At 33.8% G+C, this 14793-nt stretch overlaps 1 protein-coding gene across 9 annotated transcripts in view; it reads right to left on the bottom strand.

The window, feature by feature from the left end:
- The window catches only part of RABGAP1 (RAB GTPase activating protein 1), a 151454-nt gene that overhangs the window by 88135 nt on the left and 48526 nt on the right, over window positions 1–14793 (bottom strand). For all 9 annotated transcript variants that reach the window (XM_022578778.3, XM_089913715.1, XM_089913718.1 and 6 more), the window contains 5 exons: window positions 13341–13451; window positions 12889–12955; window positions 12112–12214; window positions 11308–11477; window positions 865–1039 (listed from right to left, as the gene is read on the bottom strand). In XM_022578778.3, coding sequence (XP_022434486.1) covers window positions 865–1039; window positions 11308–11477; window positions 12112–12214; window positions 12889–12955; window positions 13341–13451 — 626 coding nt within the window. The remainder of the gene's footprint in view (window positions 1–864; window positions 1040–11307; window positions 11478–12111; window positions 12215–12888; window positions 12956–13340; window positions 13452–14793) is intronic.

Below are 14793 nucleotides of genomic sequence, written 5' to 3'. Positions count from 1 at the left end.
GAACAACAGAAAGTGGAAAGTAAGAGCTTGCTCTAAACTTGAAAAAAGGACATATAGTCATGGATATGTATTTCTTTTAACCCAGTCAGACATTCCTGCCACCTCCATGCTTTTGTTAATGTAATTTCTTAGCCAGAAGTGCCCAAATCAGCCCCTTTATCCCTGAATTCTCCTTTCACTTTAAAAGTTCCAGCTAAAAAACTATTCATGGTGCTCCACCACATACTCCACAATGAGAAATGAATTCTCGTCCATGAATTTTCTAGAACACTTCTTGTGAAGCTCACATAGATGCATGCCTCATATGACCTCTCATAATCAGCTTGCTTTTGCCCTTAAAAATAAAACTCTGGTACAAAATTATAAACTGGAAAATGCTTCCCAAACTTTCACTTTTCCTGTGTTCCTTCCCCTCATTTCTCACTTTTATACAGTATCTTTTAACACAGATTGATAGAACAGTTTACAGATATAACCATAAAAAAAAAAAAGAGGAAAAAAAAAAGAACTGGTTGATTCCTAATACTTATCAGTGTGAAAATCCAATAATGTATAAATCAGTTGAGATGGGAACATTTATTGAGGTGGAAGCTGTGTCAGATTTGCTCTAAAAATGTGCTATATTAATACACTAAGCTTGCATAGACTGATTATTTTAAAAAGCACTAATTATAAATCTCATTTTTTTCTAACTTGGTTACAATTACCTTAAAGAAAGTCCTATGTTAATCACTTTCTAATCTCCCACAGTCCTCTTAAAAGAATTCAAAATACTATGTCACTTTATCAATTCCCTGATAAAATTGTAAAGGTCTGTATGGTCCGCCACCCCAAAACAGAAATTAAGCTCTCCCTACAATTTACCTTCCTCTTCATCGTCTTCTGGAGGAGAAGGTATCATTGAACTCTGAGATCCAGACTGTGGCAGGCGAATTGAGGGACTGGCTGTAGTTTTCCTCCTCTCTCTCTCTGATTCACTTTCCAAGCATACAACTTCATATAAAGTGTCAGTATTGTTCTTTCTCTCCTTTTGCTTTATCTTGAAGATGAAAAAACATTATTTATCAAGGGATAAAACATTTTAATTGAGCACTACTTCTGATTTCATACAGGATATGAGAATACAAAGGTATTACTTTAAATATCTAAACAAAATGTAACCTTTTCTAAATAGAAAAACATATGTTTAGACTTAGGAAAAGGAAAATAGGATATTTACTGAGCAGGACTCTAGTTCTGCAATTTTATTTACTGTATTCAGACTGTATCATCAAACATCCAACTACCAATATTTAGTAAGTGTGAACTAAAAAGTTAACTGTTCTGTAGCTTCCCAGTTACTTTGTTTTGTTCAAGGTTTCCTACATAAAACTATACATGAAAAAAATGTTTTAGAAATATTCTAAAACATAAAGTTTAGGACTAAGAAAGTCTTATCTCCATGCCCCTCCCCCACAAATCCTTTCGCTTAATTATAACAGAATAGGGAACTTTTCTTCAACTGAAAGGTACAACTGGTGGTGGGAGGAGACGTAAGTGACAGAAAAGAGATTAATAGAACAAATAAAATCTTTGATAGCTCAAATTGTTTTATATTCTGGGTTTATCTTAAGATAAGCACATAACAGTTTAAATTGACCTAAGTTAAAAATTAAGGGACTTCCCTGGTGGCGCAGTGGTTAAGAATCCACCTGCCAATGCAGGGGACACGGGTTCAAGCCCAGGTCCCGGAAGATCCCACCTGCCGCAGAGCAGCTAAGCCCGTGCACAACTACTGAGCCTGTACTCTAGAGCCTGCGTGCCACAACTACTGAGCCCGTGTGCCACAACTACTGAGCCCGCGTGCCACAACTACAGAAGCCCGAGTGCCTAGAGCCCATGCTCCACAACAAGAGAAACCACCGCAATGAGACGCCCACGCATCACAACGAAGAGTAGCCCCTGCTCGCCATAACTAGAGAAAGCCCGTGCACAGCAATGAAGACCCAACGCAGCCAAAAATAAATAAATAAACTAAAAAAAATTTTTTTAAAGGGCTTAAAATAAAAAATTAAGAGTAGGGAATATAATACTTTACCAGTACAATATTTAAATATATTAACATTCCATATTAGAGTCAGTTTAAGGAGGAGGAAAAAAGTGAAATACAGAAGAGCAGGAGGACAAGACAGAACTACAGGAAAAGATACAGAGACAACTAGAATAGAAAGGTAGCAACACCAAAGAGAAAGATATACATGCATAAAGTAAAAATACAGAAGAGGGGGAGCAATAAGAGGTTCATTAGGTACAGAAATACCAGGCAGAGACCAGATTTTGTCATCCTAATGTTCATTTGGGTTCTTAAGAAAAACTACCGCAATCCTGGAAGGCTTAGGTAGTGGCAACATGTCCTTTCAATATCATCCTGAAACACTGTTTAATATAGTAATTGGCAAACTTTTCTGTAAAGGGCCAAAAAGTAAGTATTCTAGGCTATGTGGGCCAGTAGTCTCTGCTGCAACTACTCAACTCTGCCATTATGGTGCAAAAGCAGCCACAGACAGTGAGTGTGGCTGTGTTTCAAAAGCATTTTATAAAAGCAAGTGTCAGGCCAGATTTGACGCACAGACCCAGATGTGCTGGCTTTAACATGTCCACCAAAGAATTATTTAATTTTCTAGGTGAATAAATGACTGAATTACTTATTGTTAATTAAAGGACCCAGACGCTGTGAAGTTACATATTAATCTGTAGGTTTGTGTCCAATAGCTATGCAAATGATTTCCATCTAATAGAAAAGATAACCCAAAGGTTACCCTATAGGACATTAACCAGTTTTGTTTCTAACCCAGCAACCTTGTTCTAACGTTCTTTCTTTTTTTAAAGAAAGGACTATATAAACTCAAGTTTCTCAAATACTTAGAACCAGTTTTACCATCTTACTGGTTCCATCTTACTAATGAATTCCATCTTACCATCTTACTAATGAATTAAATTAAACCTTTGACATATGTTCATTCTGAATTTGTAATTATGATTTTTAATTTCAAATATGCTTTGATAGGGAACAGGATTTACTTTTGTTTTGTTTTAAATTACTCCCTAAAACATTAGTTAATTGCTATCTGAAACATTTCAAAGATCAACATAACTCTTTACCTTTAAAATTTTTTCTCAGAAACTATATGAATGTAATAACCATTGCACTTCACCTAGAAACGCCTCTTCCAGTGACAGTCACCAGAGCACTACTGCCCTTTTGAAGTCAGATAAATATGGAGTCAATAAGTGGACCCTGCCTGTAAGTCAAGAACTCCAGCTATTAAAAATGTTGTTCATTGTTGAAGCTGGGTAATAGTACATGGGGTCCATTATATTATTCTTTTTATTTCTGTGTACATTTGAATCTTCTATAATAAAAAGCTTTTAAAAAGCACTCTTAAAAGACCAAAAAAAAAAAAAAGTAGACATGAATAAGTGGAAAGATATCACATGCTCTTGGAAGAGATGACTCTATATTAATATCACAAAGATTTCAATTCTCCCCAATAAAAATACCAATAATTTTCTTCCAGAGCTACAAAGGTTGAATCTAAAGTTTATATGAAAAATAAACAATCAAGAATATTTAGCAAAACCCAGAAAAAGAAGAACAGCTGAGGAGGAAAGTTAGCCCTACCGAATATAAAAACATAACGTCTATGTAATTAAAACAGTGTGGTATCAGTGAATAAGTAACGTAAAGATCAATCAAAAAGAATATAAAAACCAAAAGAGTTCTAAATACATATGAAAATCTGATATGATAAAGGTGACATCTCAAATCACTGGGGGAAAAGTTAGACTTTTCAATGAATGGTATTGGGACAAGTGGATGGCCATTTGAAAAAAACATTAAATCAGATCCATACCTTACACTATATAACAGAATAAGATACTAATAAATTAGAGATATAAATAAAAGTAGTCAAATGAAACCATGTAAGTAATACTAGAAAATGTATAAATTCCTTTATTACTTGAGAGTAGGGAAAGCATTTCTAATTATGACCCCAAATCCAGAAGCTTTAAAGGAAAAACTTGATAAATTCAAGTATATAAGAAAGAAACTGTGTGGCAAAAAAAGCCCAAAGACTCATCATAATTTAGGTCACAGGACAAGTGACAAAGCAGGAGAAATATTTGCAAATTATATCTCAAAGGGTTACTCTCTTTGATTTCATAAAGAACTTCTAAAAATTAAGAGGAAACGGCCAAAACCAAAGAGCAAAAAATATGAAGAGACAATTCACAGAAAAGGAAAGAAAAATCACCCCTACACATATGAAAAAACAAAATGCTTGTTTTCATTCATCAGAGGATAAATTAACACTACCATCAGATCCTTATGTTTGACAACGCACTCTGATAAGCCTCTGGAGAAACAGGTACTCTCATAACTGCTAATCTCTATGATTACAACCTTTATAGAGGGGAACGTGGCAAATATAACAAAATTACATATGCAAAATTACCTCATGTGCCAGTAATTCCACCAATAGGTATCTACTCTAAGACGCACTTTCATAAAATCAAAAAAATACATGCACAAAGTGCTATACTGCAACATTACTTGGAATAGCAAATGCTTGGAAAAAAATCCAACTATTAATCAATAAAGGACTAGTTGAAAGAAGCGTGATTTATCCAAACACAGTAGTATGCAGTCATTAATAAGAATGAGAAAGATCTCTATAAACTTATATGGAATGATCACCAGGATATATTAAGATAAAAAAGGTGCAGAAAAATATATATAGATAGTATGCTAGTTTTTGTTTAAAAGGGAGTTAAAAAATATATAGAAGTATTTTATTATTTTCACAAAAAGAAACACTGGAAAGATAACCTAGAAACCAATAATAATGGTTACCTATAGGGTTGGGGAAAGGGAGATATGAATGAAACCAAGACCTAAGAGTATACATTTTTATGTAATTTTGACTTTTGTAGCATATAAGTATTTTAAATATTCAAAAAATAAATTAAACCAAAAAGGAAAATACCCCAAGCCCCCAAATCAAAAATATGAAAATAAATCTAACTATATGTCAAGTGGTAACAGAACTACAACGAAAAGAAAATATTCTAGCTAACTTTTGAACAGTACTGATTTTATTGAATATAATCTTATTAGAACACGTTCAAAGGACAAAAAGAGGTTCCACAAAATCTTAAACTTCACTCAACAGTTTTAATATTAATTGCAATACTGATTTTTTGAATGAGTGGGAAATTAATGGGAATTTAAAACTATACAAATAATTTCATATTATATACTTGTATTTTTTACATACACAGAATGAGAAACATGAAAAAATACACAGGTATTGCAGTTATATTAATAGCTCTTTCTCCCCCAAATTTGTTTAAGCATCTATGGAAAAGGTTGAATACACTAAATATTTTGGAAACTTTTTCATTTAGATGCTTACATTTTTAAAGTATATATTGATTTTAAAATATGGGTTTTATTTCCAATTGAAAGAAACGTGTATAACATAAGTTGTACATAAATTGCAATGTGACATTTTGTATATTTTAGAAATGGTGCAAGTTTATTAACTGATGTTTAATTATCCTCATCAGTTAACTGTATTAAATTAAAATATAAGTTTGTCCTCAATGGAATTTTAAACAACTGAAATTTACGTTTTGTAAGCCCATATAATAGTACCTTTTCTCAACAGACATTTTACAAGTTTACAAAATTTTGTTATAAATTTACCAGAAGCAATAAAATAAACATCACTTATTAAGGGTGTTTCCTACAATACTGGTATTTTTTAACTCTTTGATAAAGTAGGATAAAGCAAACAACTTATATTTATTATTATTTAAATATTCAATATTAATAAACATATACATGTATAAGAAAAGAAAAAAACCCTGTAATGTTTCATTACTATTAAAAATATGTGAATGAACTCAACTGATTCAGGCAGGGATCATCAATGAATGCTAAAACCATTAGTTAGAAAGGTGCTGAGGAACAGGATATTTGGAAGTTGCCAAAGTACCACCTCAAAGATGATTTGCTAAATGCAGAAAGAAAAATCTACTTTTACAAAGGAGAAATCCAGTAGTCACCATCTTAACCAAGTGATCATACTTCCCAGGAATAGTTGAACCTGTGCCTCCTGATTTAGCAGTTGAAGAGCTCTGGTACAGAAAGCATTTTCTATCTTGAGAGGTACAGTGGTATACTGCATACATGTAAATGTGCCTATATGTACGTACACACGTACACGTACACGTACACACACACACACACACACACACACACACACACACACACACAGAGCAAATACACAAAGAGATAGAAGCTCGGGTTTCCAGTATGGATGGTTATACAAATTACTTGTCTGTATGACACTGGCCACATCACTTAGTCTTTCAGACATCAGCTTCTTCATTTATAAAATTTTATTTATAAAATAAAACATTTTAAGACCCCTACATTGTCTTTAGCAATGAAAATTCTATAATTTTAAGAATTTAAGAACGATTAGTTGGTCTTTTATTCACCTTATGTTACTGTTGGAAAATCTAGTCTTTAGACCATTTCCTCCTCTTTCATTCCCCACTAATTTTAAAAGTTTCTCTAATATGGTGCCATCTTAATATAGGAATCCCCACAGTTGGGAAGGCTTCCAGGCTAAAAAGGAGTTACTGAGTCACCAGATAATTTTAGTGAAAGGAAAAAGAATCAATTTTTAAATATGTATTTTTAATAACATTTCTATAACTGTTTTCCCATACGTACAGCAATAAACAGAAACTATATATTGAATATTTTAAAAATTTGGCCTGCAGCAGTGTTTCCTTTTCTGTCTAATGAGAACTACAAAGAGGTTAAAATTTTAAGTCATGCTTAATTTGACTTAAGTAAATCCCAAAAATACTCTTACAGAAATAAAGACAAAAGAAGGATGTTTCTTTGGGAAGAACCCTGGCTGAGATTCTTAGAAGGCTTAGGTATGAATCTTGCTCACATGATATCCCATAAAATCTATTTTACATCTTTGGATCTATAAAATGTAAACACTATCCTCACTGGACCACTATGACAATTACGTAAGACAGGAAAAGTGAAAGTAGCTGGTCGAGTGATTGCCACAGGAGGGCCTCAGTTAGTGGTAACTGCTATTAATTTTTAAAGCCATGAACGTAAAGGAGGAAATAAATAAACTTAGTTTATTACGTTGCAAGGGATGAGAATTAACAGTGCACTAAGACAAAAAAAAAAAACTGTTCAAATTCTTCATACTGCCTCTCTCCTTTCCCCCTGACTACCCCTCAGACCCACCCCAAGACATACAAATAAGGAGAAAAATGAGAGATTATTGTCAGGAATTCCCTGCCCTCCTCCCAGCTTCCACATATAAACTTCAGCTTTTTGCAAAGAAAATACTGACAACTCAGCCTATGTTTAGCTTGTAACTTTAACAGAGAGTCTAGAATAGTCTATCAGGCTATGTCTCAGGCATACATCTGTTTCTGGCTAGTCTACCCTGACAAGTCATTTGTTAGCCTAATTAGATACATTATTCTAAATCACCCACAGAAGAAATACTCTTGTAAACGCATGCAATCTTTGAATCATGGCTGTATAACATAAGACCTCAAGGGAAAAGCAAGATCAGGGTAATCTTACTTATGTTCACTGAGATAAGATTAAAGAAACAGAATTCTAATTAAAGAGAATATTTTTTACATACAAATTTATACTAAAAAATATTATACAATTAATTTGTTTGCTAACTCTTACTCTAGAAACTATTAAGAATCATTTCCACCCATTCCCTAAACTTGTAAAATAATGCTTGTAAATTGGTTTTCTTTCTGAAGCATTCTTCCCCTGGGGCTAATCTACGAAATAATCGATGCTGTTCTGATTTCATGACTTAAGTGTTTTTGCTGTCCCACTGATGTCCCTCTCAATAATAATAGCTAAAATGCATGAAGAACATACTATGTGCTAGGAACTATTCCAAGTACGTTGTACAGTTTTTCACTTAATGTCACAATAACACTATGAGGAAGATTCTATCACTGCCATTTCACAGCTGAGTAAACTGAGGCTGAGAGAGTTGAAGGAACTTGCTCAAAGTCATAAAACTAGTCAATGGCAAGATCCATGGACTCCGACTCAAAAGCCAAGTTCTAGATGATAATCCTACGCTAATCCTTTGCTCCTTTCATAGTGAAGAACTGGGAGAACAATGCTAAGGTAACCCAGATTTGCTTTGTCTCTTAAGATAACACTGAAAAGAAATCTCTATTCCTGTTCTGCTTGCTACCTTTTTCTAACTATAACCAAAAGGGCTAACTTGGACACACTAGAACTAAAATATTTATTGCTACAGAAAAGTATATTCAAGTAAATCCACATACAACCCTATAATCTTGTATAATGGAATTTCAGAGTTACATGAAATAAAATTAATTCATAAATATTTGTTAAGAACTATTATGTTCTAGATGCTTGGGATAAACCAGTGAACAAGTCAGATTAGAAGTCCTCTGCCTTAGTAGAGGTTTCTTATATGAAAAATAGGTAATAATCAAAATAAAAAGAAGTATATTTTGCAGTACGTTGGAAACTAACACCCCTGTAAAAAAATTAAAAATATATCAATGGGGAGGGAATCAGCAGTACCAGTGGATAATCAGGCAAACTGCAGTGTAAAATGGGGGTGGTCATGAGTTGCTAAGAAGTAAATCTAAGCAAAGACCTGAAGAAGATGAGGACTTGAAGGAGGTGAATAATAGCAAGTGGGATCCAGGGGAAGAGAATTTTAGGTAGAAGGAACAGTTGATAGCAAAGGCCCTAAGAGCATGATTAGAGCAGAGGAAGCAAGTAAGAAGTAAAAGAGAGGAATTCGTTTATAACGTAATAGGCAGCAAATCACATAGTCTTACAACCTATTAGAAGGACTTAGGATTTTATGGAGTAAAACAGGATTGGAAAATTTTGGCAGAAAGATGACGTGATTTGATGTTAGGCTGCTATACTGAGAATATATCAAAAGGTGACAAAAATAGAAATAGGGAGATGAGTGAAAAGGCTACTCCAATAATCCAGGTGAAAACAATGATTCAGATGAAGTTAATGTAATCTAGGTGGTAAGAAGTAGTCAGCTTCTAGATATGTTTTAAAAGAAAACAGAATTTCTTGACAGACTGGATATGGGGTGTGAAAAATAAGAGTCAAATTCTTGGCCTAAGCAACTACTAGAAGAAGATGCCCATAAACTGAGGTGGTAAGGACAGGTAGGTAGAGCATTTTAGGGGTGAGGGATGAGATAATGACACCTTTTCGGACATGGTAAATTTGAGATGTCCAGAAGGTTAAGTGAAAGAGGGGTATTTAACGAGGAGGGAGTTAATCATCTATATCAAATGCTCCTGACACGTCACTAAGACAAAGACTCAGACTGACCACTGGATTTAGCAATTTAGGTCACTACGAACTTGATTACTTTCAAGGAGTTTTGATACAAAGGAAGGCAAAGAAAGGAACAATAAGTAGAGGGGCAGCCGGGGCCCCCAAAAAAAAAAGCTAAAAGAAGGGAACAGAAATTTTATCTGCTGCCCGCCACAGGAAAGAAAGAGTATAGAGTTTGACCAAATTAACTGATATATATTTTTTAAAACACTCAGTACTCAGAAGACCATAACACAGTCTCTGCAGTCTAGCATTTAAAGTGTCTAATATATAATCCCAAATTACTAGACAAAGAAACATGAAAATGTGGCTCACTGGACATTAGATTTAGCAGCCCAAGATTTTTAAAGTAGCTATATTACAATTATGCTCAAGAATATAAAAGAAGATCTGCTTAAAATAAAGATCAAAGAGGCAATCTCACAAGAAACAGAAATTATTAAAAAAAGAACCAAATGGACATTCCAGAAAAAAAAAAACAAGATCTGAAATTTTTTAAAAACTCATTGAATGGGGTTAACAACAGATTGGAGATGATGAAAGAGTCAAGCGAACTTTAAGATAGGTCAACAGAAAGTATCCTATCTGAAGAAAAAATCAAAAAATATTTGGAAAAATAAATAGAGCCCCAGAGATCTGTGGGATAGTATCAAAAGGTCAAAAATATGTATGACTGGAATCCCTTAAGGAGAGAGAAGAGAGATGGAGCAGGGAAAAAAGTTGGAAGAAATAATGGGTCAGAATTTCCCCAAAAACGGTAAAAAAAAACAAAACAAAAAACAAACCCATAAATTTAAAAATTCATGAAGCCCAGCTAATCTCAAGACAAACAGAAAGAAAAATCACACCTAAGCACATCATAGATAAAGGTCTAAAAACCAAAGATAAAAAATAATAGGGCTTCCCTGGTGGCACAGTGGTTGAGAGTCCACCTGCCAATGCAGGGGACACGGGTTCGTGCCCCGGTCCGGGAAGATCCCACATGCCGCAAAGCGGCTGGGCCCGTGAGCCATGGCCGCTGAGCCTGCGTGTCTGGAGCCTGTGCTCCGCAACGGGAGAGGCCACAACAGTGAGAGGCCCGCGTACAGCAAAAAAAAAAAAAAAAAAGCAGCCAGAGAAAATGACCCATTACAAAGAGAGGAACAACAATATAAATGCATGCTGACTTCTCACCAAAAACAATGAGAGGGACTTCCCTGGTGGTACAGTGGATAAGACTCCATGCTCCCAATGCAGGGGGCCAGGGTTCGATCCCTGGTCAGGAAACTAGATCCCACATGCATGCCCCAACTAAGAGTTCACATGCCACAACTAAGGAGCCTGCATGCCACAACTAAGGAGCCAGCCTGATGCAACTAAGACCCAGTGCAACCATATTAAAAAAAAAAAAGAAAATACTTACTTTAAAAAAAAAAAAAATGAGAACCACAAGACTGTGGGATGACATCTTTAAGTGCTGAAAGTAAAAAAACCTGTCAATCCCGAACCCTATACCCAGTGAAAATATCCTACTGAAATAAAAGTGAAATAAAGATTTTCAGATAAAGAAATCTGAGAGTTATGTCTCTAACAGATCTCCACTAAAAGAAATCCTAAAAGAAGGTCTTCAGGTTAAAGGCAAGTGAGACTAGATGGAAACTTGGTTCTTCAGGAAGAAGTGAAGAGCAACAGAAATGATAAATAGGTGGGTAAAAACAAAACAATTTTCCTCTTACTATATTTAAAATACACATTAACTATTTAAAGATCCAATTGACAGCTTGGATTAATGATATATCAGCCTCAAAAGTAATTTCTCTTATTTCCCCATCTATATTTATAGAAAAGTACAGTACCTGTTTTAGTTTCAAAAAGAAATTTTCAGTAGTACTACGTTTGCTGAAGGGCCAGAATAATCTTTCATTAGGTGAGCAAACTCGGACTTTTGTCTCTAGGAGAAAGCGAACAGGCTCCTGCACTTCTGTTATTACTAAATCAACAGCTGTGGTCATAAACAGCACTTTATCTAGGGAGAGAGAAGGCAGAAGCAAATTTTTTAAATGGAAATATATTTGCTCATATGATTAATGTAAAAGTAATTACTTCTATTACAAACTTTAAATGACATTCAGGAAGAGTATGAAGCATCTTGAAAAAGGTTGTTTATGCATAGCATACCTGAAAAGCTACACAAGAAACTGGTCACAGTGGTGCTCTTTAGGGTGGGACACTGGGAACTGTGGTAAACTTTTGCTTTTCCCTAGATACCTTTGAATTTTTAACTATATGTGCATATATTATCTCTCCACAAAAACAAGTAATATTTAGAAGCCTGTAAATAAATTAATTAAATTAAATATAAATGTAAATTAAAAATAAAAAATAAATATTTAGAAGCCTGTAAATAAAAAAAAAATATCTTTTTTAAAAGTACATAAATAGAAAAGGAAGCAGGAAAAGGAAAAAATGAAGAAAGGAGAGGGAGGAAAAAATACTTTGTTTACTGGTCAAATTTAACAGTAAACTCAAAAAACTATTCAAATTCCTTTGTTTCATCAGAAGTAGGTAAACACTAAATATTTATCAAATAAGTAGTGCTAAGATTTGGGTATCTCCTTGGGACTAAAATTTCTGTTCATGATGTCAGCAACCTGCATCACCTTTAGGAGTTTCTTCATTTACAATCTGAAAATGTGGGGATTTTGGATTCCAGCTCCCAGTAATAACATAGGACTTTCCATCTGAACTTTTGCCCATAGATTCCTAAAGAAAAGAGTAAAAACAACATTAATGCCAAAAAAAAAAAAAAAAAAAAACCACACACACAAAACAGCTAACCCACCATTCTGCTGCCTTTAAAAAAATAGAGGTTACAAAAATATAAGAATATGAAACAGGATCATATATATATAAAAGGAGTATATACAAATGATTACAGTTAAAATTAAAGATGTGCCAATTATTTATGCAACTGCTCCTGAAAAGTTATACATAAAGTAAATGCTTGCAAATCATATCAAACCGTACAGACACTAGGGAAATTTACTACCTAAACCTATGTTGAATTCTTCTGTCAAGTGAGTAATTACTACATAAATTTAGTTATGAAAACAAAGGTTTTCACATAATAGCAACAATATGAACACCACCTACTTTTATAAAGCTCATGATAGTTTGCAAATAACTCTCACAAAATGTCTCCTTTGATTCCCACATCAACTCTACATGATAAACAAGAATTATTCACTATTACACGATCAAGAAACTGAGACAGACTAAGTAGCTCTAAGGTCAGACTAGTAAACAGCAAGTAGGAAATAAGGAAATTCCCTTATCTTTGTTTATTGCTTCATAAATGTGCTTTAACCTTAGATTTGGTGAAACAACCTTTATAGAGGAAATAGTGTATAAACTTAAAAAAAAAAAGCAATCCTTACCAAATCTAACAAGTGCATGTCACTATTTCGTACATCTTTTCCTGGGCTAAGGAGAAGACCAAAACACCTGCAAAAAAAGAACTGACATAAATTTGGAAAAGAGACTACAGAAAGATGTTTAAGTTAGATCACTTTAAAAAAATTCTTCTTGATAGAAAAAAGGACATATTAAAATTATCAATAAAATAGCATTACCAAAATCATCTTTATTTCTTTGAGATAAACAAATTTTATGTTTGCCTTGTGTTATCACATAGTTGAGATCAACATATTAGCTGAAGATTTATGAGAGATAATTCAAAATGAATGAAGTATTCACTTTAATGAACAAAAGAATTCCTCAGGGAACAAAATATTTTGCAAATACATTTTTGAATACAGTATATGACTGCTCCACTAGACTGACAAAAACTAAAATTTATATTTAAGCCAAACTTACTAAAAATGTTTACCTTTCAATGGCAAGTTCCTTATTAGTCGTTTGTTGCACATAGATGACAATCTTTTTATCAATTCCTTGGCGTAGTTTAAAGCATTGTCTGTCTTTATCTTTAGGAACTGCACTGTAGAACAACATGTTTCATTAATTTTGCAAAGCACTTTCTCGTAACATACACCGGAACAATTTTTGTTATGATTTGAAAATCAGGCACTGAAAAGAATCAGATTTAATTCTTCTCTACGCCTGGTATTCAAATCATAACAGATATTTAAAAATCATCATCTGCCTCTTGACACGAAAATACCATCATTACTGTATGTAATCCACTAAACCATTACAGAAACCATTTATAAAAGCTACAAAACCACGCTTATGACCCCTAAAACGTGGCTTTAGCTTTTTCTTTCTTGTTGCTGTGAAAATTAAATTAGATATTTATAAAGCTCCAAGGCACTCAAAAAATGTTAGTTTTTTTCACTTTCTATTTAGTCACTGTTTTTTACAAATAAATTATTCATGCCTTATTTGTTTAAATATATAATGAAGAAAAGATAATTATATAGATCCTTTGAATTTCAAAACAAGGTGCTTTCAAAAAACAAGAAATGAGGAAGATATAGTCAACAGTAAGCTGTTGCCTAATTCTTCCCTTAAGCAGCAATAACCTTACTGTAAGCATGTGTAATAACTATAAAAATAACATTAATGATGCAGTTAAACATTACCTTAAGAAAACAGTTGAAAATATTCTCTAAATGACAGTTTACCAAAATAATCCCCTGGTCTCCCACCCACCACTTTCTCTAGCTCCTTTGTCCTCAAAGGCTTACAAATCTGCTACAGCAATCAGCCAATATACAGCAAATCTAAATTGTGCCTTATTACTGTACAACTTTAAGGTAATAGCAATAGAACCATTAGAAGATAATATAAAAGGCTACATGAGAGCTCTGAGTACCTACTCAAACTAAAAATTGGCTCTGAAGAAATAAAATTAGTTTGAATCCCATCTGCACTACTACACCAGTAACCAATTCAAGAACATGTGATAACGCTGAGATTAGAAAATCAAAGAATCTTAGCATAAGAGTCTAAAAATGACCAACGTGCAAGAAACACTTCTGCATACCAAACTGTCAAATATTTGTGGCTGACAGAATTTTCACCTATGAGGATATGGACAGGTCTCAGATTTTAATTTATATTAGATACACTAGTCTCTATGTTCTGTGGATATTTAAGTATAAATTAATATAATCTCATCTCTCAGCAGTATTTAAAACAACAACAGTGGAAATAAAGTTATCACTGGTGTCCTGAGTCTGAAGGGCAAGGAAAAGCTACATTAATACGAAGCAGGGTGGAGAGTATAAGCAGTGGAAGTTCACTTCACTGATGTTGGGGGGTCTAGACTGTATTTCTGGTCTTATCACTATCATTGAATGAATGGATCCAACCAAGTA

Source organism: Delphinapterus leucas, chromosome 6, assembly GCF_059928025.1.
Source record: "Delphinapterus leucas isolate spDelLeu-1000000601 "Yukka" chromosome 6, BTC_Dleu_Yukka2, whole genome shotgun sequence".
Classification (NCBI taxonomy): Eukaryota; Metazoa; Chordata; class Mammalia; order Artiodactyla; family Monodontidae; genus Delphinapterus; species Delphinapterus leucas.
The sequence above is the reverse complement of the archived record's forward strand: the minus strand, read 5'-3'. Positions and strand labels throughout refer to the sequence as shown.